The 21,189-nt window shown below is 46.5% G+C and overlaps 1 protein-coding gene across 7 annotated transcripts in view; it reads right to left on the reverse strand.

Moving 5' to 3' along the window:
* CDK14 (cyclin dependent kinase 14) overlaps positions 1-21,189 on the reverse strand; it is a 1,134,790-nt gene that overhangs the window by 539,626 nt on the left and 573,975 nt on the right. For all 7 annotated transcript variants that reach the window (XM_063921438.1, XM_063921439.1, XM_063921441.1 and 4 more), the window contains one exon: positions 16,019-16,113. In XM_063921438.1, coding sequence (XP_063777508.1) covers positions 16,019-16,113 — 95 coding nt within the window. The remainder of the gene's footprint in view (positions 1-16,018; positions 16,114-21,189) is intronic.

The raw sequence follows: 21,189 nt of genomic DNA on the forward strand, positions 1-21,189 counted from the left end.
ATCACTTATCCAAGCTTAATATTATTGCCCCATTGATCTGCATCCTATGGGCCATCTATGGAAAGAGCTAAAACATATGGGCTACATGCATCATCACTTGGAAAGTGATAAAATCGAGAGTAAAAAAGTACCAGCCAATCACCTCCTAACTGCCATGTCACAGGCTGTGTTTGAAAAAATGGCAGTTAGGAGGTGATTGGCTGGCACTTTTTCACTCTCCATTTTATCACTTTCCAAGCAATGATGCATCTGGCCCAATGTCTGGATAAGGCACCCATTACACATGAGACAGCTGGAGCAGTTTGCTCAGGAAGAGAGGGCCAAGCTACAAGCTGACAGGTGCAGAAGTCTCATTGAGAGCTCCAGTGATTGCCTCTAGAGGTTATGCAGCAAAATATTAGGTTAAGGGACCCATCCCCCTTGCCCATGTCTTCTTCATGTGTTTTATTTAAAATCTTATGCTGAATAAAAACATCCAATGCAAAGTCTGATTTCTAGTAAATATAGAATAAACAAATGATGGATGCCAAATACTTTAGTCAGTTTCAAGTTATTTCAGAGAAACACATGGGTTCTTCTTTTCTTCGTGGAAGGATACCAACAAATTAGTTCACGTCTGTAAGTATTATACTCATACCTCCCAACTGTCACATTTTCAGCAGGACAATGCTGAGGGCTCTGTCCCGCTTTCTTAGTTGGGACTGCACTGTCCCCATCGGCCAGTTCGGGAGATGAGTCCTGTTCATTATTGCCCTGCTACATAGAGCAGCAGATAACGTTTTGAAAAAAAAAGACCCCGTGACGTGCGAGTATGGCTGTATCATGTGGTCACGTTGCCGTCTCATATTTATATTTGTGAATCCACATTACATTAAGTGTACATTATGTCTAAAGGGTCTATTCATTAAACAGTGGAGAAGTGAGCCAGAGAAGTTGTCCATGGCAACCAATCAGCACTGAAGCAACGTTTATCAAGTGCATTCTAGAAAATTATACATAGCCGCTGATTGGTTGCCAAGGGTAACTTCCCCACTGGTTCACTTCTCCACTCTTTTCACTGCTTCATGAATAAACCTTGTAAGTCTGTGTTGGAGAATTATTCTGTGTACATCTTTTCATCTGGTTGTGGATCTGCATACGATTACGTACCAACACTTAACAATGTGAACTGGGGACAAAATATGCCCTGCCTAATCTTCCAATCAAAAACCTTGATTGAACCACCTAAACTCTGCCCAGTAAAGCCCATTTTTGAGTCTTTAGAGGTCCAAGAATTGGAAAAGTCAGGATATTTGGGATGTACAATATTTCACATGTAACCCGAGAAATTATGAAGCAGACTTTTCCACAAGACAACTTGCAGTCAACATCACTTTAGGGGGAGATGGATAAAACCTTAGAGAGAGATAAAATACCAACCAATCAGCTTTTAACTGTAATTTTTTCAGGCTTTGTTTGAAAAACGGCAGAAGCCGATTGGTTAATACTTGATCCCTCTCCACCAGGGACTGGGGGGGTCATTCCGAGTTGATCGCTCGCTGACGATTTTCGCAGAGCAGCGATCAGTTGAAAAAACTGCATTTATGCGCATGCGTATTGGCCGCAAAGCGCACGTGCATCGTACGGGTACAAAGCCCGTTGTGGTTGTGCACAGGTTGTAGCGAAGTTTTCCTTCGCACTGACGGCCGCAAGAAGATTGACAGAAAGGGGGCATTTCTGGGTGTCAACTGACCATTTTCAGGGAGTGTTTGCAAAAACGCAGGCGTGTCTGAAAAAACGCAGGCGTGGCTGGGCGTTCGCTGGGCGGGTGTATGACGTCAAATCCGGACACGAATAGGTGGAAGTGATCACAAGCGCTGAGTGGGTTCAGAGCTACTCTGAAACTGCACAAACTTTTTTTGCAGAGCTCGGCTGCACATGCGTTCGCACTTCTGCTAAGCTAAAATACACACCCCAGTGGGCGGCGGCGGCGGCATAGCGTTTGCACGGCTGCTAAAACTAGCTAGCGAGCCATCAACTCGGAATGACCCCCAGGGTGCGCAATTCCTTAAGAAGCAAAGATCTTGTGTTGCACCTTTCAGGGGGCTCCATCCAACATTGGGTTTACTTTCCATTTAAGGTTAAATTTAAAACAAAAGGGATTAATTGATATCCCGTAGCGTAATTCGATGTTCAAGGTAAACTGGAAAAATGACGGATTATAATAACACTGGCCTATTAATATTCATAATCATGACTAATTTATACCTACCATATCGCGTAGCCTCCAGCACTAATTCCCTAACTTTCCCCATCAGGAAGAGTTCATCATTTATTTAAATGACATTGTCTTTGAAAAGACTTTATCAACCTCTGGTTTGCTGATCGTGACTACACACACAGTATTAAACATATGGGGAGAGGAACAGCGGAAAAGTAAAGAAAAAAAAGCTGTCATTTAATCTTTAAGGTGTTTACGGTGAATTTATCAAAGACCCCCATCTACATAATATACCACCCAGGAATATTAACTGATAACACAAAGTTTATCTCTTTGGGAAAAACGTAAAATGAAATGAAATAAATGGGCCCAAAGCTGCTGTTAAACCATGAATATTCATAGAATGATGCCATCAATATATAATGAGGCTATCACCTAATTTACGTGTGTACATACTGCATAGAATAGGTGTTAAATTCAATTTATGCAAGTAAGGCCGAGAACGTTATATAATACCTGGATTACAGATAATTTTCTGTAGATTTAATAGAGGACAGGACACTTCAATTTAGAATTTTGTGAAAGCAAAAATAAGAATTTACTCACCGGTAATTCTATTTCTCGTAGTCCGTAGTGGATGCTGGGAACTCCGTAAGGACCATGGGGAATAGCGGGCTCCGAAGGAGGCTGGGCACTCTAGAAAGATTTATGACTACCTGGTGTGCACTGGCTCCTCCCACTATGACCCTCCTCCAAGCCTCAGTTAGGACACCGTGCCCGGACGAGCAGACATAATAAGGAAGGATTTAGAATCCCGGGTAAGACTCTTACCAGCCACACCAATCACACCGTACAACTCGTGATACTATATCCAGTTTGACAGTATGAAAACAACTGAGCCTCTCAACAGATGGCTCAACAATAACCCTTTAGTTAACAAAAACTATTTACAAGTATTGCAGACAATCCGCACTTGGGATGGGCGCCCAGCATCCACTACGGACTACGAGAAATAGAATTACCGGTGAGTAAATTCTTATTTTCTCTAACGTCCTAGTGGATGCTGGGAACTCCGTATGGACCATGGGGATTATACCAAAGCTCCCAAACGGGCGGGAGAGTGCGGATGACTCTGTAGCACCGAATGAGAGAACTCCAGGTCCTCCTCAGCCAGGGTATCAAATTTGTAGAATTTTGCAAATGTGTTTGCCCCTGACCAAGTAGCTGCTCGGCAAAGTTGTAAAGCCGAGACCCCTCGGGCAGCCGCCCAAGATGAGCCCACCTTCCTTGTGGAATGGGCATTTACAGATTTTGGCTGTGGCATGCCTGCCACAGAATGTGCAAGCTGAATTGTACTACAAATCCAGCGAGCAATAGACTGCTTAGAAGCAGGAGCACCCAGCTTGTTGGGTGCATACAGGATAAACAGCGAGTCAGATTTTCTGACTCCAGCCGTCCTGGAAACATATATTTTCACACAACGTCTAGCAACTTGGAGTCCTCCAAATCCTTAGTAGCCGCAGGCACCACAATAGGCTGGTTCAGGTGAAACGCTGACACCACCTTAGGGAGAAACTGGGGACGAGTCCTCAATTCTGCCCTATCCATATGGAAAATCAGATAAGGGCTTTTACATGATAAAGCCGCCAATTCTGATACTCGCCTGGCTGAAGCCAGGGCCAATAACATAACCACTTTCCACGTGAGATATTTCAGATCCACGGTTTTTAGTGGCTCAAACCAATGTGATTTTAAGAAACTCAACATCACGTTGAGATCCCAAGGTGCCACAGGAGGCACAAATGGGGGCTGAATATGCAGCACTCCTTTCACAAATGTCTGAACTTCAGGTACTGAAGCTAGTTCTTTTTGAAAGAAAATCGACAGAGCCGAGATCTGTACTTTAATGGAGCCTAATTTTAGGCCCATATTCACTCCTGCTTGCAGGAAATGCAGAAATCGACCTAGTTGAAATTCCTCTGTTGGGGCCTTTTTGGCCTCGCACCATGCAACATATTTCCGCCATATGCGGTGATAATGCTTTGCCGTAACATCTTTCCTGGCCTTAATAAGCGTAGGAATGACTTCTTCCGGAATACCCTTTTCCTTTAGGATCCGGTGTTCAACCGCCATGCCGTTAAACGCAGCCGCGGTAAGTCTTGGAACAGACAGGGCCCCTGTTGTAGCAGGTCCTGTCTGAGCGGCAGAGGCCACGGGTCCTCTGAGAGCATCTCTTGAAGTTCCGGGTACCACGCTCGTCTTGGCCAATCCGGAACCACGAGAATGGTGTTTACTCCTCGCTTTCTTATTATTCTCAATACCTTTGGTATGAGAGGCAGAGGAGGGAACACATAAACCGACTGGTACACCCATGGTGTCACTAGAGCGTCCACAGCTATCGCCTGAGGGTCCCTTGACCTGGCGCAATATCTTTTTAACTTTTTGTTGAGGCGGGACGCCATCATGTCCACTTGTGGTTTTTCCCAACGGTTTACCAGCATCTGGAAGACTTCTGGATGAAGTCCCCACTCTCCCGGGTGGAGGTCGTGTCTGCTGAGGAAGTCTGCTTCCCAGTTGCCCACTCCCGGAATGAACACTGCTGACAGTGCTAGTACATGATTTTCCGCCCATCGGAGAATTCTTGTGGCTTCCGCCATCGCCATCATACTTCTTGTGCCACCCTGTCGATTTACATGGGCGACTGCCGTGATGTTGTCTGACTGGATCAGCACCGGCTGGTGTAGGAGCAGGGATTTTGCTTGACTTAGGGCATTGTAGATGGCCCTTAGTTCCAGAATATTTATGTGAAGGGAAGTCTCCTGACTCGACCATAGTCCTTGGAAGTTTCTTCCCTGTGTGACTGCCCCCCAGCCTCGAAGGCTGGCATCCGTGGTCACCAGGACCCAGTCCTGTATGCCGAACCTGCGGCCCTCTAGAAGATGGGCACTCTGCAGCCACCACAGTAACGACACCCTGGTTCTTGGAGATAGGGTTATCAAGCGATGCATCTGAAGATGCGATCCGGACCACTGGTCCAACAGGTCCCACTGAAAGATTCTGGCATGGAACCTGCCGAAGGGAATTGCTTCGTAAGAAGCCACCATCTTTCCCAGGACCCACGTGCAGCGATGCACTGATACCTGTTTTGGTTTCAGGAGGTCTCTGACTAGAGATGACAACTCCCTGGCTTTTTCCTCCGGGAGAAACACTTTTTTCTGGACTGTATCCAGAATCATACCCAGGAACAGTAGCCGTGTTGTCGGAACCAGCTGTGACTTTGGGATATTCAGAATCCAGCCGTGCTGGTGCAGCACCTCCTGAGATAGTGCTACTCCCACCAACAACTGTTCCTCGGACCTCGCTTTTATTAGGAGATCGTCCAAGTACGGGATAATTAAAAACTCCCTTTTTTCGAAGGAGTATCATCATTTCCGCCATAACCTTGGTAAATACCCTCGGTGCCGTGGACAGTCCAAACGGCAGCGTCTGGAATTGGTAATGGCAATCCTGTACCACAAATCTGAGGTACTCCTGGTGAGGATGGTAAATAGGGACATGCAAGTAATCATCCTTGATGTCCAGGGATACCATGTAACCCCCCTCGTCCAGGCTCGCAATAACCGCCCTGAGCGATTCCATCTTGAACTTGAATTTTTTTATGTATGTGTTCAAGGATTTCAAATTTAAAATGGGTCTCACCGAACCGTCCGGTTTCGGTACCACAAATAGTGTGGAATAGTAACCCCGGCCTTGTTGAAGTAGGGGTACTTTGATTATCACCTGCTGAGAATACAGCTTGTGAATTGCCGCTAGCACCGCCTCCCTGTCTGAGGGAGCAATCGGCAAGGCAGATTTTAGGAATCGGTGGGGTGGAGACGCCTCGAATTCCAGTTTGTACCCCTGAGATACTATTTGAAGGATCCAGGGATCCACCTGTGAGCGAGCCCACTGATCGCTGAAATTCTTGAGGCTGTCCCCCACCGTACCTGGCTCCGCCTGGGGAGCCCCACCGTCATGCGGCGGACTTGGAAGAAGAAGCGGGGGAGGACTTTTGCTCCTGGGAACCTGCTGTTTGTTGCAGCCTTTTTCCCCTACCTCTGCCTCTGGACAGAAAGGACCCGCCTTTTCCACGCCTGTTTTTCTGGGTCCGAAAGGACTGAACCTGATAAAACGGCGCCTTCTTAGGCTGTGAGGGGACATGGGGTAAAAATGCTGACTTCCCAGACGTTGCTGTGGAAACTAGGTCCGAGAGACCATCCCCAAATAATTCCTCACCCTTATATGGTAACACTTCCATGTGCTTTTTTGAATCTGCATCTCCTGTCCACTGGCGAGTCCATAAGCCTCTCCTAGCAGAAATGGACAATGCACTTACTTTAGATGCCAGTCGGCAGATTTCCCTTTGTGCATCTCTCATATATAAGACTGAGTCTTTTATATGGTCTATGGTTAACAGGATCGTGTCTCTGTCTAATGTGTCAATATTTTCTGACAGTTTATCTGACCACGCAGCGGCAGCACTGCACATCCAAGCTGACGCAATAGCTGGCCTAAGTATAATGCCTGTGTGTGTATACACAGACTTCAGGATCGCCTCCTGCTTTCTATCAGCAGGTTCCTTGAGGGCGGCCGTATCCGGAGACGGTAGTGCCACCTTTTTAGACAAACGTGTGAGCGCTTTATCCACTCTAGGGGGTGTTTCCCAACGTGACCTATCCTCTGGCGGGAAAGGGAACGCCATTAGTACCTTCTTAGGAATTACCAATTTTTTATCAGGGAAAGCCCACGCTTCTTCACACACTTCATTTAATTCATCTGATGGGGGAAAAACTACGGGTAGTTTTTTCTCTCCAAACATAATACCCTTTTTAGTGGTACCTGTACTTATATCAGAAATGTGTAACACCTCTTTCATTGCCTCAATCATGCAGTGAATGGCCTTAGTAGGCATTAGGTTAGACTCATCGTCGTCGACACTGGTGTCAGTATCAGTGTCAACATCTGGGTCTGCTTGTGGTAGCGGGCGTTTTAGAGCCCCTGACGACCCATGCGACGCCTGGGCAGGCACGAGCTGAGAAGTCGGCTGTCCCACATTAGGCATGTCGTCAATTTTCTTATATAAGGAGTCTATACGTGCACTCATTACTTTCCATAAGCCCATCCACTCAGGTGTCTGCCCCGCAGGGGGTGACATCCCTTCTAAAGGCATCTGCTCCGCCTCCACATCATTATCCTCATCAAACATGTCGACACAGCCGTACCGACACACCGCACACACACAAGGAATGCTCCGAATGAGGACAGGACCCACAAAAGCCCTTAGGGGGGACAGAGTGAGAGTATGCCAGCACACACCAGAGCGCTATATAATGCAGGGACTAACTGAGTTATGTCCCCTATAGCTGCTTTTTATATTATATATATATATTGCGCCTAAATTTAGTGCCCCCCCTCTCTGTTTTTACCCTGTTCTGAAGTGTAGACTGCAGGGGAGAGCCAGGGAGCTTCCTTCCAGCGGATCTGTGAAGGAGAAATGGCGCCAGTGTGTCTGAGGGAGATAGCTCCGCCCCTTTTCCGTGGCCTATTCTCCCGCTTTTTCCTGGATTCTGGCAGGGGTATTTACCACATATATAGCCTCCAGGGCTATATATTGTGGTATTTTTGCCAGCCAAGGTGTTTTTATTGCTGCTCAGGGCGCCCCCCCCCAGCGCCCTGCACCCTCAGTGACCGGAGTGTGAAGTGTGCATGAGGAGCGATGGCGCACAGCTGCAGTGCTGTGCGCTACCTTGGTGAAGACTGATGTCTTCTGCCGCCGTTTTTCCGGACCTCTTCTTGCTTCTGGCTCTGTAAGGGGGACGGCGGCGCGGCTCCGGGACCGAACACCAAGGACTGGGCCTGCGGTCGATCCCTCTGGAGCTAATGGTGTCCAGTAGCCTAAGAAGCCCAATCCGGCTGCAAGCAGGCGAGTTCGCTTCTTCTCCCCTTAGTCCCTCGCTGCAGTGAGCCTGTTGCCAGCAGGTCTCACTGAAAATAAAAAAACCTAAATCTATACTTTCTTTCTAAGGGCTCAGGAGAGCCCCTAGTGTGCATCCAACCTCGGCCGGGCACGAAATCTAACTGAGGCTTGGAGGAGGGTCATAGTGGGAGGAGCCAGTGCACACCAGGTAGTCATAAATCTTTCTAGAGTGCCCAGCCTCCTTCAGAGCCCGCTATTCCCCATGGTCCTTACGAAGTTCCCAGCATCCACTAGGACGTTAGAGAAATATAATTTACGTCATGCCCGAGAGATGGTCAGAATACCAAACACCGACACAAGCAGAGGCAGGGACCTTGCTGATGAAGTACTGTATACGGGAGGGCAGCAGGGGGCAGTGTAAGAGAGGAGGGGGGCTATGTGCAGGCCCCTTCCACTTTCACACGCTGTTGCAAGAAGACTGTCTAGTGCACATATGCAGGTCTCCGGGAAAATGGTGACCGCGCTATTTTCTCAGAGAGTCCTGCAGCGCAAACACCAGACTCCTGAGAGGCGAGTATAATATACGTGTACACAGTTTGCAGTGTGGGCTCCTTGGAACTCCGTATGCGCCGCACAGCCTGCATCTTCTGTAGATATACCACATGAAGGCAGTGGTTTGGGGCTGGGAGACCGGCACTAGGGATCACGGTGGTCGGCATACCGACAGCAGAATGCCAGCGGGGGGGGGGCAACAAAGCCCCTTGCAGGGTTCTATTCCCACTCTATGGGTAGTCCCTGTCAGTCGGCATGCAGTCACCTACCATATGGCATACCTCTGCTACACATGTGATAAGGACAGACCCAATGCCCCCTGACACATTAATGAAGGGGATGAACTTAAAGAATAGTTGCCTATTTTATTTACCCTGCCCCGCCCTCCATAATTCACCCCGTCCCCACTGAGCGATTTGAAGTGGGGGCTGGAACTTGCATTATCAGGGTCCAACCCACCACTGTGCAATGATCTGATGCCGCAGGGCTGGATAGAAGACGCAAATCATGTCACCATGGCCACGCCCACGTCATAAGAAACAGAAGCTGTATCCAGTGAGGGAGGCCAACTCTCCTGGAAATTCAGTGCCCCAAAATGCAGAGGCACCACCATTAGAGTGAAGGTTTTAACAATATCCATGCATGAGCTCAGGTGACTTAACTAGTAACTCCGTCAATTTGGGAGGATGTAGAATTAAAGATAGACAGTACAAAGACAGTCAATAGGTCTAAACACACATGGTCAAAAGGTCGCCCATTAAATGGTCGACATGGGACTTCAGTTGACAGGGTCAAAAGGTTAACAGGTGCAAATTACTGACGTACAATGGTCGACATAGAAAAGGTTGACACTTTTTTTTGTTATTTTAAACCTAATGATAACCCTTCTAGTCCCTAACCCTGACCATCTCCTTCCACAGCCTAACCCTAACACTCCATCAAGTGCCTAACCCTGACCATCTCCTTCCACAGCCTAACCCTAACCCTCCATCAAGTGCCTAACCTTAACCGTCCTATCCGGCAGCCTATCCCTAACCAACCCCTAAGTGCCTAACCATAAAAACCATGAGTCCATTTTTTTTCTGACAACCATTTATGTAGATCTTTTAACACTGTCACCCTATTGCCTATCACCCATCTGGTATCAACCTATTGACTATCTATCTATGTGCTGTCAATCTACCATCCAGATACTGCTTGGGAAACTCGGATAATAAAAGCAATGTTATTATCCATATGTAAGCAACTCACAAGAGTGGACGAATAAACGCAACCACTAACATTCATGTTTGAAGCATACTGTACAGTTAAGTAACGTAATCCTTTGTTGCATACGGCCCATTAAAACCAATCCTGACCAAAGCCAGATAACAGTACCTAGCCGACAGTGTTAAAGAACACAGATCTAAAATCCAAGGGAAAATTTCATTTTCTAGCCCATGACTGCCCAACTGGGATTAATATAGCAGAAAATGTTCTCTCTTTTCAAGGTAATTTTCTCTCTGTGTCAATTCCACCTACTTCAATCCATCTGGTGTGCTGAAGAGTTTAATTATGCGAACGTCCCATGATTTTTACAGCTGAAAGATAGTGTATTTTTGCACAAATACCATATGTTTTCCAAAGAAGCCGAGGAGAGATTAATTATGTGTTCCACGCAGTAACTTCTTCAGTTACAGCTGGATAAAGTGAGAATCACTCTATTGTCTTTTTAACAGCTTGAAGCGTTAATTATTAGCTAAAGTCCCTAATCACAATAAAGGTAGACCTGATACCTAAATTACATGTATCGTCGTTGTGTTACCAGCACGGCATGCTGGGTGACGCTTTCATCTTACCAGCATTATATCTGCATTGCTTATTTATCTGCTAGTAAAACAACGTTGTCGCATAACAATTCCAGACATTGGACGCACTGGAAAGACATTGTCGCGTTAATGGCTTGCTGGGCGGCAACGATACTTAATCACAGAGCGTTAATAGTATTTATTGTGGCTATACTTCTCCAATAAAAGCTCCAGGGTCCATTAAATCATCAACAGCATTGTATCTGGCTGTTTGGTTCAGTCCGTATCCTTTATTAAACAACTTGGGAAGGCAAGGGTGATAATGATGATACACTGCCAGTTTTCTAAAGAGAGCTGTATGTGTGATCCTTGGCGTGTGTTACCCTTGGCTATATCGTCCAGGTAGGAAGCATGGTAAATTGATTAGCAAGAAGCTAGATGAACTGTGGATTCTCTGTTACATATGAACGCCACCTCTCCTCCTCACTAATTGCTTCTTCCCACTGCCACCTCTAAGACCTTTCCCCCATGATGCTCCTTACCGCTGGAACTTTCTCCCTTTCCCTAGAAGATTCTCCCCCTCTCTACAAAGCTTCAAACAGGCTCTCAAAAGCCTTCCAGCTCTATCAAAGCTTTCTTAAACCACTTCCTCATTCTCCTTTCTCACTACTTCCTCCCTTTGTGTTACCCATGTCAGACCCCTCTCCCCTTTGGATTGTAAGCTCTCACAAGCAGGGCCCTCTTTCCTCATGCATTTTTACTTCACCTACTTTTACCTTCATCTCCAACAGCAGCACCTTACCTTTTGGTTTGACCACCCCGCTCCTCATATTATGACCACAGATAAAGCACTGCCTATAAACCTTGTCCGTGTCTGTACTGAGAAACTTGTTACTTGTTCTATTGATACTATTTGTGTTTAGGTTCTCTGCAAGGGGCTGCGGACCCCTTGTGGTGCAATATAAAGAATAATAATAATTCTGGTAAAGAATAAATAAAAATATCGTCTGGTAAAGGGGTGTAGTATGGCTGACCGGCGGTCAGCATACCGATGCCGGGATACCGGCGGGGAGGGGAGAGTGCAGCAAGCTCCTTGCGGGCTTGCTACGCTCGCCACGCCGCGGGCTCGGTGGCGACCGGTTCTATTCCCACTCTATGGGTGTCGTGGACACCCATGATTGGAAATAGTCCATGTTGGTCGCCTTGCCGACCATCGGGATAGTGAGGGGGCGGGATATTGGTGGAGGTCATGTGACTGTCGGTCTCCCGACCGCCGGTCACATGAATACCACCCTGGTAATACCATCTGAAGATGCTTGGGAAATACAGTCTCCCAAAGGGGTTTATGGGCAATGTTCAACTCCATCGATTTGCCTTATGAATAGCATACAAAAAAAAAAAACCTGTGTTCAGGGTCGAACTGGCCCACAGGGGTACCAGGGAAACCACCGGTAGGCCCCACTGCCTGAGGGCCCACCCCTTCCTCTAGGGATCAGGTTCCAGACCGTGCACTTGTATTATACATGGTAGATATGTTGCATTACACTGCACTAGAATATTGTGTATTTCAAGCCTCTGTGGAGGCTGGCCACATCCCCTTTGTAGGCTGGCCACACCCTTAAGTATGGGCCCCTATTACTGCATTCCCCCCGTGGGCCCTTCATGTCCCAGTCCGACACTGCCTGTGTTCCCAGCAGGGCGCTGACGAGCGGGCAGGGCTTCCCTGTGTGCATGCTCCTGGTAAGGGGTGTGGCCAGTTGGAGAGGGGGCGTGTCCCCGGTTTGTCACTCTTGGGGGCATGCCCAGCTTCCTCCAAGCTCTCCGCTCAATGTGATTAGATGTATGCTCCGCTATTACAGAGAACTGAACAGCTACTGGGAACTATACATATTAAAAAAACGCCAAAAAAAACCTTGATTATTTGATTATGTGTTGTAAACTACAGTACTTTCAATTTGCATAAGCTGTAGTGTTCTTAACCCATCATTACTGCTGTCTTCTACCATATCCGCTCTAGTACAGAGTTTCCCAAACAGACTCACAGTATACTTCAGAACAGATCAATGATTTGCAGTTAAGAGTGTGTAACCTTCTGTACTGCTTTACTTCCAAACTATTACCTACTGTAATGTACAAATATATAAATACTAGGAACGCAACTGGACACATCAGCCTTAAAACCTGGACGGTTATAGCAGAGTCTGGGAAGCCCTGACATTTGAAATGATGCCAGTTTACCGGCTGAACAAATAGAATATAAATATAATCTAGTGTTTGTGCTCATCAATATTCTGTAGTGTTCACTGCTTATATTTCGTGCACTCCAGAGACCTTAATATAATTGTATATGCACAGCCAACACATTATAACAAATAGTAAATGCCCGTGCATAAAAATAGCGTAAATAAGGATTATCTGATATTGGCAGAAGAACACCTGGACACGGAGAAAAGCACTACCAGAGAAATAAGCCCAAAGTTAAAAAATCAGTGAAGCAAAATCACCAGACACAGCCCGACGCGTTTCATCCAAGGGACTTCTTCATGGGGCACAGGTATATTTATACCAGCACCAATTACACTGAATTAACGATGGATACCAGGAACTGGAAATATTGGGGATATAAACGGGCCAATGTAAAGCACCAATTTATTAAACATAACATACCCAGGTACTAGAACAGCTTAAATTAACTAAAATACATCTAATACATGTAAAATGATCATGGTTGGAAGTTCATATACCCAAATATGGTCAACGGTAATAACAGATGCCCCAGAACTTTCACATAAACATACACATTGTAGTATGTAGATAGCACGTACGGTCGGGAGACCAGTTCTGGAGGCACCTGGGTACTTGTATTACTTTGGAGAGAGTGCCGGTCCTTACAACCCTGCATTGTAGTATGTAGATATACTGTATAAGTAGTTATTCAAGAGTTTATCACTATTTACTTAGATTTGATAAACTGTGTAAACCTTGTTTCTATTTCCTAGGGTTGTTCACTTGAACAGGTGTAATATATATGAAGAGGCTGCCAAGTATTGCATTTTTTTCACTGTTCATTATTTATCTTTGATGAGCTTGTACTGCGGGTATTCTAAAAAATTTTTTACTTCATTATAGACACTATGTGCTCCAAAAATCCCATTGAATGAGGAAAACTATAGAAAGCAACATTGAGATTACCCAGCATTCAAAGGGGTAAATTATATTCTCGATGATGCGTCTCCAATAAATTCGGTTGCACATATAACTGTAGGATACGGTACAGTAACATTATGGTCTGTAAGGAAAAATTAGCAATGATACTGGCAGCAAAATGCCTTCATACACTATTCTTAGCCATTGCTAAGAACTGAATATCCTCCAAATGTTGATCGACTAACATAAAGGCTGATGGAAATTAGTTTCCCATACTATACACTAACTTGTATGGGAAGGGCAAGTTAACCTAATGAAACGGTAATTCATTGGTCAATGTATACATCATAATACAGTAATAGGAGTTACTGTATGTGGTTCTCTAGCCATGGGTGCAGGAAAACTATGGATGCCAGAAATCTAGGGAGCTTTTGTTCTACCACAACGTGAGAGTAACAGGTTGTCTACCCAAAGTGTGGACCAAGACCAGCATAAAATCGTTGAAACCACTCATTTTTCCTTTGTATCTCATCAATTTCACACAAACGCAAAGACGATATAATGAACACGAGATCAACCCATGTTGCATCTCTTTCACACCACACTTTGGTAGAGATGTGCATGGACCCCTCCGTGTTTTGGCTTTGGTTCTAATTCATTACTGTGTTTTTGTTTTGCCTAAACCACCCTCAAGTGTTCTGGTTTGGATTCAGGTTTTGGTTCAGTTTAAAATCGATAAAACCAGTTAAAATCATGTAATTTTTGCAATCCAAAACCTGATATTCAGATTTAAAATCCAAATACCAAACCGTGGGAAGATTTGAACCGGGAATCGGTTCAGATCTCCTCTGGGGTTTTGGTTCATTTTAGATCCACAAAATTTGGATGGATTCGTGTTTCTGGGGTATCGACCCGCACATCTCTACACTTTGGTCCAGGGTTGTCACCTTTCATGCTGGACCAATGTCTGTCCTCCAGAGTAGGCGCATCAAGTTACTACATAATTAAGCGCTTCTGAACCACCAATGAGGTTCTTTGATCAAAACCCAAGTACAGTAACCCGGGGTACCACTCTTCCTTGGGAAAATCCAAGGTCATGGCCAGGGCGTGGACCCCGGATCAAAAAATCTGGAATGATACAGTCACACCGATTTATGAGCTGGGTTTTTCCTGGGTGTTTGCCTCGGTGTGAAAAGGGTATAGGTAATCTGCACACCTTTGTACGATGAACAACAAAGGGACTTCCATAGAAAGGATGGATTTTAAACCCCTAGGCCACTGCCAGTAACTATGAGGGGTTGGATGTTCTCCTTTAGATGTGAGCCTACTGTAGAGCAGTGGATGTGTTAGCGGAGTGTTTGGTGGAAGTTTCTTTGTAGTCCCACAGGGATTCTCCATCTTTTCTAATGATTCCCCACTCCCCCTTTGTGTCTTCTCGTGTTGGCTTTATTTGGCAGGAAAGAAGGGCAGTGCAGTCAGGGACGGTTCGAGGGCCCTCCGCGCCCCGGGCAGGAATTGGGGACGTGGCTTAATACAGGGGGCGTGGTCAGTCACGCCCCCTGTACAGTAGTAGCGCCGCTTAAATGCTGAGCGGTGCGCAATGACGTCATCATGCGCCGCTCAGCAAAGGTCCTCTCCACGAAGGGAAACTAGAAGCTACGCGTCTAGTTCCCTTCACAGGGGACACAGCAGCGGACAGCACACAGCGGGCAGCGGAGGGCACAGCAGTGGCGGATCTTGCCATGGTGCGGCGCCCTCCGGAAGGCGCCAGCGCCCTCCGGAAGGCGGCGCCCCGGGCAAAAGTCCTGCTTGCCCGTGGCAAGATCCGCTACTGAGTGCAGTTGCCAAGTGGTCACTGAATTGCTGCCTGTCCTTTCTATCGCTACAATACTGATTTTCTACTAATAAAGCTGGCCAATTATTAAATACCACATACTGCTGTGTTTTAATTTATTATAGCTATACATAGTTGTATTATGGGGTGTTAGATTATAATTAGGTTATTTATAAGTGTAACTAACATCTGCCGATGGGGAGTTTCATTTTATTTATCAATATCAGCAAAATCCATTCAAACTGTAACAGTACAGTATTTTCTTCTCTCTCAGCACGAGCTCCGGACATCACATTATAAATAGCTGTCATTAGCATAAGCACTTCCAGTGTTTTCACGCCTCTTAGAAAATGCCCAATTATCGTTCTAACACTCACTCAAATAAATGTCAGTAAGCACTGCTAACACAGCAGCACAGCTCCTACCATCCCATGTACAGAACGATCTACAGAGTCTCCATCCGCACAGAATGCATGTTATGGTTGCTAAGGGCAACTACCTTATGCTGACAGTCATTGCTCATTCCGTTCATAGTCACTTACCACATATTCAAAGACCAGCGTGAGCGTCTCCTTGGTGTGGATGATGTCGTGGAGTAGGACAATGTTGGCATGTTTCAGTCCTTTCAAGAGCGAAGCTGAAAAGTAAGAAAAGTACATTGTTGGGGTTCAGAGTTCACGAGTCAACGTTTTAAATGTCATTTTTATTTCTATTTACATACACCTAAAAGGAGACGTGACATTACTGCTCACCATACAGGAGTGACATCAATACTATTTAAATATAAGTGATGACATCACTACGCCTCAAATACATGGAGACAATTTTAAGCAGTACATATATTAATGTCGTTTGTGTATAGGTTCTAATATATATTTGATTCTTGTTGTAATTTTATATGCTAGTTAGTACCTTCTTTTTTTTTTAATAGAGTATTTTTATTCAACAGAATGGAAGAGTTACAGACATTTCAGTGTATACCGGGAGATCCGGGTGATGTTATATAACATTTATAGTTTGCATAGCCTCGCCACACCATATACACACAAGTTTAAACATGACCGGCAGACATAAGGCTATCTAATAACAACCCACCAAAACAGTTTTTTTGAAGTCTGAAAGTAAATGTCAACACATTCGTAAAACATTTTCAAATTTCTCCCCAAACTAGCTCAATTAACCCCCCAACTATAAGGCCAGATACGGCCTAGTGCACCAAACAAAGGTGCCTAAAATAACCATAATTATCCAAAAAAAAAAAAAGATAGATAAAATAAAATAAATAATAATAAACAAAAACATAAGCAGAGTAAAACAAATCAATACCATCAAGCCTATGGTCTCGTAGTCGTGCGAGGCGAGGTACAAAATCCACATAATATAAATACCAAAACGGGGGGAGGGGCCCAGGTCGGTTACATAAGTCCCAGAAAACCAGGCCATATAAACATACCGATCTTTCAATACGGTGTCGTTCACCAAGGCTTTGAATGCAGACATCGTAGGAGAATGTGGGGCCATCCATGTCCGCGCTATGCATACCTTAGCAAGGGCGCAAATGCTACGAGCATACAATCCTTCCCACCGGGGCCCAGAATCAGGCCCTCCCACCCCCAAAATGCAGAATCCCGGAGTCAGCATGCCTCTCGGTATCCCCGTATGTTCCAGAATCGACCCGACCCCAGCCCAAACCACCTGCAAGGACGGACACTCCCACACTAGATGCCAGAATGATCCGCCAGCAGTCCCGCATTTAGGACAAGTGGCAGCACCACCAGCCCCGAATCTGGCCAACCTGCTCGGCGTCATATACGATCTGTGCAGTATAAAAAGTTGAATTTGTTGGAACCGCAGTGATTTGGTGACCTGGCCCGAGTTCCCCAGCGCGACCCCCCACTCCTCCACATCTATAGGGCGTAAGTCATGCTCCCAACGTTCCCTAAGGTTCGAGAGCGGGTCTGCATGAATTGTTGCAAGAAGGTACGAGTAGGTGAAGGATATCACCTTGACCCGACCAAATGCACATAAAAAGGTCTTAATGGGGAAGGGGAGGAGCGCCGGGGGAGAATCCCCGAACTGTGATTGTAAGGCATGTCGGAGCTGCAAATATCTGTAAAAGTAAGAGTTCGGGAGACCAAACTCCTCTTTTAGGTGCTGAAAGGATTTCAGAGCACCGTCGCTATACAGCTGGGATATGGAAGTCACCGAGTACGGGGCCCACACCCCCGCTCCCTCCAAGGACCACATCTCACGAAGCGATGCGGAGTGCCAAAGAGGAGTATCCGGGTCCATACCATCATGCCTGTTAAGGCCAGCCAAATCTTCATGGCCTGAAAAACAATAGGAGGAGACAGTCGGGAAGCGCTCCCTCCCACCAATATCTGCGGCCGGGGAAAGGTCCGGGTAATAGCACCTGAGAAACGCCCAACATAACTCGGCCTCCTCTCCTCCCCGTAACCAAATGCCAATGTGAGCTAACTGGGCCGCATAATAGTACAGTTGGAAGTGAGGCAAGGCCAATCCCCCGTCTGCTTTTTGTCTAGTAAGGGTAGTCAACTTTATTCTAGGCCTTTTATTGGCCCATACCAGTGATGTCAATATACTGTTTAACTTCTTAAAGAAGGCCGGAAAGACGTACACAGGGGATTGTGAAAAAACATACAGTAGCTTGGGCAAAACTATAATTGTAATAAGGCTAACCCTACCCGTCATTGTCAGTGGGAGTTTACACCAGGCCCTTGACTTGCGTACGATCATGTGTACAAGAGGGTCAAGGTTCAAGGGTATAAAGTCCGAGGGGTCGTTAGTAACCTGGATCCCCAGGTATTTAAACTGGCTCGTCCAGCACAGTGGCAGGGGTATCTTCGGGACCTGGGGAGGAGAACCCATGATGGGAATTATAAATGATTTGGACCAGTTTATACGGAGACCTGAGAAGCTGCCAAAGGTCTCTATGATCTGCAGCACTACAGGCATATCCACGGCATAGTCATGTAAGAACAGCAACAGGTCATCCGCATAAAGGGCTATTTTGTCAGTGCAGGGGCCCGTTACAACTCCCCCAATGTCCGAATGCGATCTAACCAGACAAGCCAGGGGCTCGATGGCTATGGCAAATAAGGCGGGGGAAAGGGGGCATCCCTGTCTGGTGCCCCGAGTCAGGGTGAAGGAGGAGGATATATAGCCGTTGACCAAGATCCTGGCACGTGGATTTTGATAGAGTAGTTTGATCCATTGTATAAAATTAGGACCAAAGCCCATATATTTCATGACTCCCCACAGATAGGACCATTCAATGCTGTAGAAGGCCTTAGCCGCGTCCAGCGAAACTACAACCGCGTCCGAGGGGAAATCATGTGGAGCCTGTAATACAGTATAGAGCCTATGCAAATTGGTGGACGTGGATTTCCCTGGCATAAAGCCAGATTGATCCCGATGTATTACCGTTTGGATAACCAGGTTAAGCCGTACCGCGAGGATTTTTGCCAGGATCTTGGCATCGGTAGGGAGAAGGGAGATTGGTCTATAGGACAATTTGGGGTCCTTGCCGGGCTTTGGCAGTACAATAATAACTGCCTCGGACATTGAGGGAGGAAGGTGATTGGAGGCAAATATATCCGTGTACATCTCAAGTAGTTTTGGGCCAAAGAACTGCACATACTGTTTGTACAGCTCGGTGGGAATGCCGTCACTTCCCGGAGACTTACCACCGGGACACATTCCTATCGCCGCCGTCACTTCCTCTAAAGTCAAGGGCGCATCTAAAGAATCCCTAGCCTCAGGGGGAAGCTTCGGAAGGGGTATATTAGACAAGTACATATCTAAGTCCCCCTCGGAGCACGTCATCTGAGAGTCATAAATCTCCCTAAAGTGCGAAAGGAACAGCTGTACCATGTCAGGGGTATTGCTCACCATGGAGCCGTCAGGGCCAGACATCTGCACTATCGTATTCCCAGGACGATCATAGTGCACCAAATGAGCTAATAAACTACCTGGCCTGTCTGCCTGCATATATATATTAGTTGCCATGAACAAGAGGGAGCATGCATTCTTGTCGGAGAGGTGAGCCAGCCAAGCCTCTTTAGCTAACAACCACCGTACCTTTAGAGCGGAAGTGCCCTCCGCCAAGTATCTGGTCTCTAGATCCCTATAGTCATACTCAAGCTGTCGCTCTGTACTCTAACTTGCGGGTAGCAATTTTACCAATCAGTGTACCACGCAAATATGCTTTGAATGTGTCCCACACAATATGTACCGGGGCCGAGCCCACATTATCCGCAAAAAAGCCCTCCCACCTGGACTTTAAATCCGGGCATTCTCCTAACTGAATCAACCAGGATGGATGCAACCTCCAGTAAGACTGTCCCCTCCGGCACTCCACGTCGAGAGACAACAACATGGGCGAGTGGTCAGACACCCCGCGCGCTTCATAATGAACATCCGTTACACTAGGTAGAAGCTCGGGCGAGACCAGGGCCAGGTCGATTCTGGAGAATGTGCCATGCGTACCAGAGAAGCATGAGTACTGCCTAAGTGTAGGGTGCCGAACCCTCCAAACATCCACCCACTGCATGCTATCTATAACATCCGCAAACTTAGAGTGAGAAGTTGACTGGCCACCTCCCGCCCCCGGACCTCGAGAGGACCTCCATCTATCCAGGGAGACATCCAGCACGTTATTAAAATCCCCCAGACATATAACAGGAATATGGGGGGATGAAGCAATAAACGATGCAGCTTTCTGCAGGACATCATATGAAAACGGGGAGGGGGGGGGGTGTAGACAGACAAGATGAGTAAAGCACGGGAGTTCAGCTTACATTCCATAAACACAAACCTGCCATATGGATCAGTATTTACCGTGATCAATTCAAACTGTACGGTTCTCCGTATGATTACCGATACTCCCCTGGAAGAGGAGGAATGAGAGGAATGATACGCCCAGCCCACCCAAGGCCTACGGAGCGACAACAGCCTATTTCCCTCCAAATTAGTTTCGCTCAAACAGATGACGTCCGGGCCATATTTCTTAATCCTTTTGAATACCAGGGACCGCTTTACTTTATTATTAATGCCCCGGACGTTCCATGCCAAAATCTTTAAAGCAGACATGTCATACCATGCATGTTCTGAGACGCAGCGCCTTGTGAAAGCCCAAGCAGCAGCATTGTCTGGGCTCCTACCTGCCCCTGCAGAGTGCTACCCCGGAACCCATGACCCCTGAAATAGCACAACCTCACCTCGCATAAGAATAGGCCATCATATGAAAAACAAAAAACAAAACAAAACAGAAATAAAAACATATCAGAAAAATAAACAGCATCCCCACAACATCCCCCCTCCCCGTATACCTCCCCGAACTGTGGCATACACATATCCCTAACAAACCACCAACCCTGGTAGCCCAAGAAAGCCTACAACAGCACTATACGCAGCAAACAGACCCAAAGGGAAAGAAACCCTTAATACTGTATGTAAAGTCACTGCTAAACAATGTCTAGAACAATCATGACCAGGGGAAGCTCCCCGGACGTATACTTGCGTATTGATGGCCCATGGAGAAAGGTAGCTGGGCGTCAGTCCGGAGCCAGCTGGCGGGCACCTAGAGCATATCTGTCCAGCCAGGCCGCCGCCTCCCTCGAAGTGTTGAAGAACTTAGTTTCCCCGTCCGCCACCACACGCAGCCGAGAGGGGAACAGCATCGAATAGGGGA

Source organism: Pseudophryne corroboree, chromosome 5, assembly GCF_028390025.1.
Source record: "Pseudophryne corroboree isolate aPseCor3 chromosome 5, aPseCor3.hap2, whole genome shotgun sequence".
Classification (NCBI taxonomy): domain Eukaryota; kingdom Metazoa; phylum Chordata; class Amphibia; order Anura; family Myobatrachidae; genus Pseudophryne; species Pseudophryne corroboree.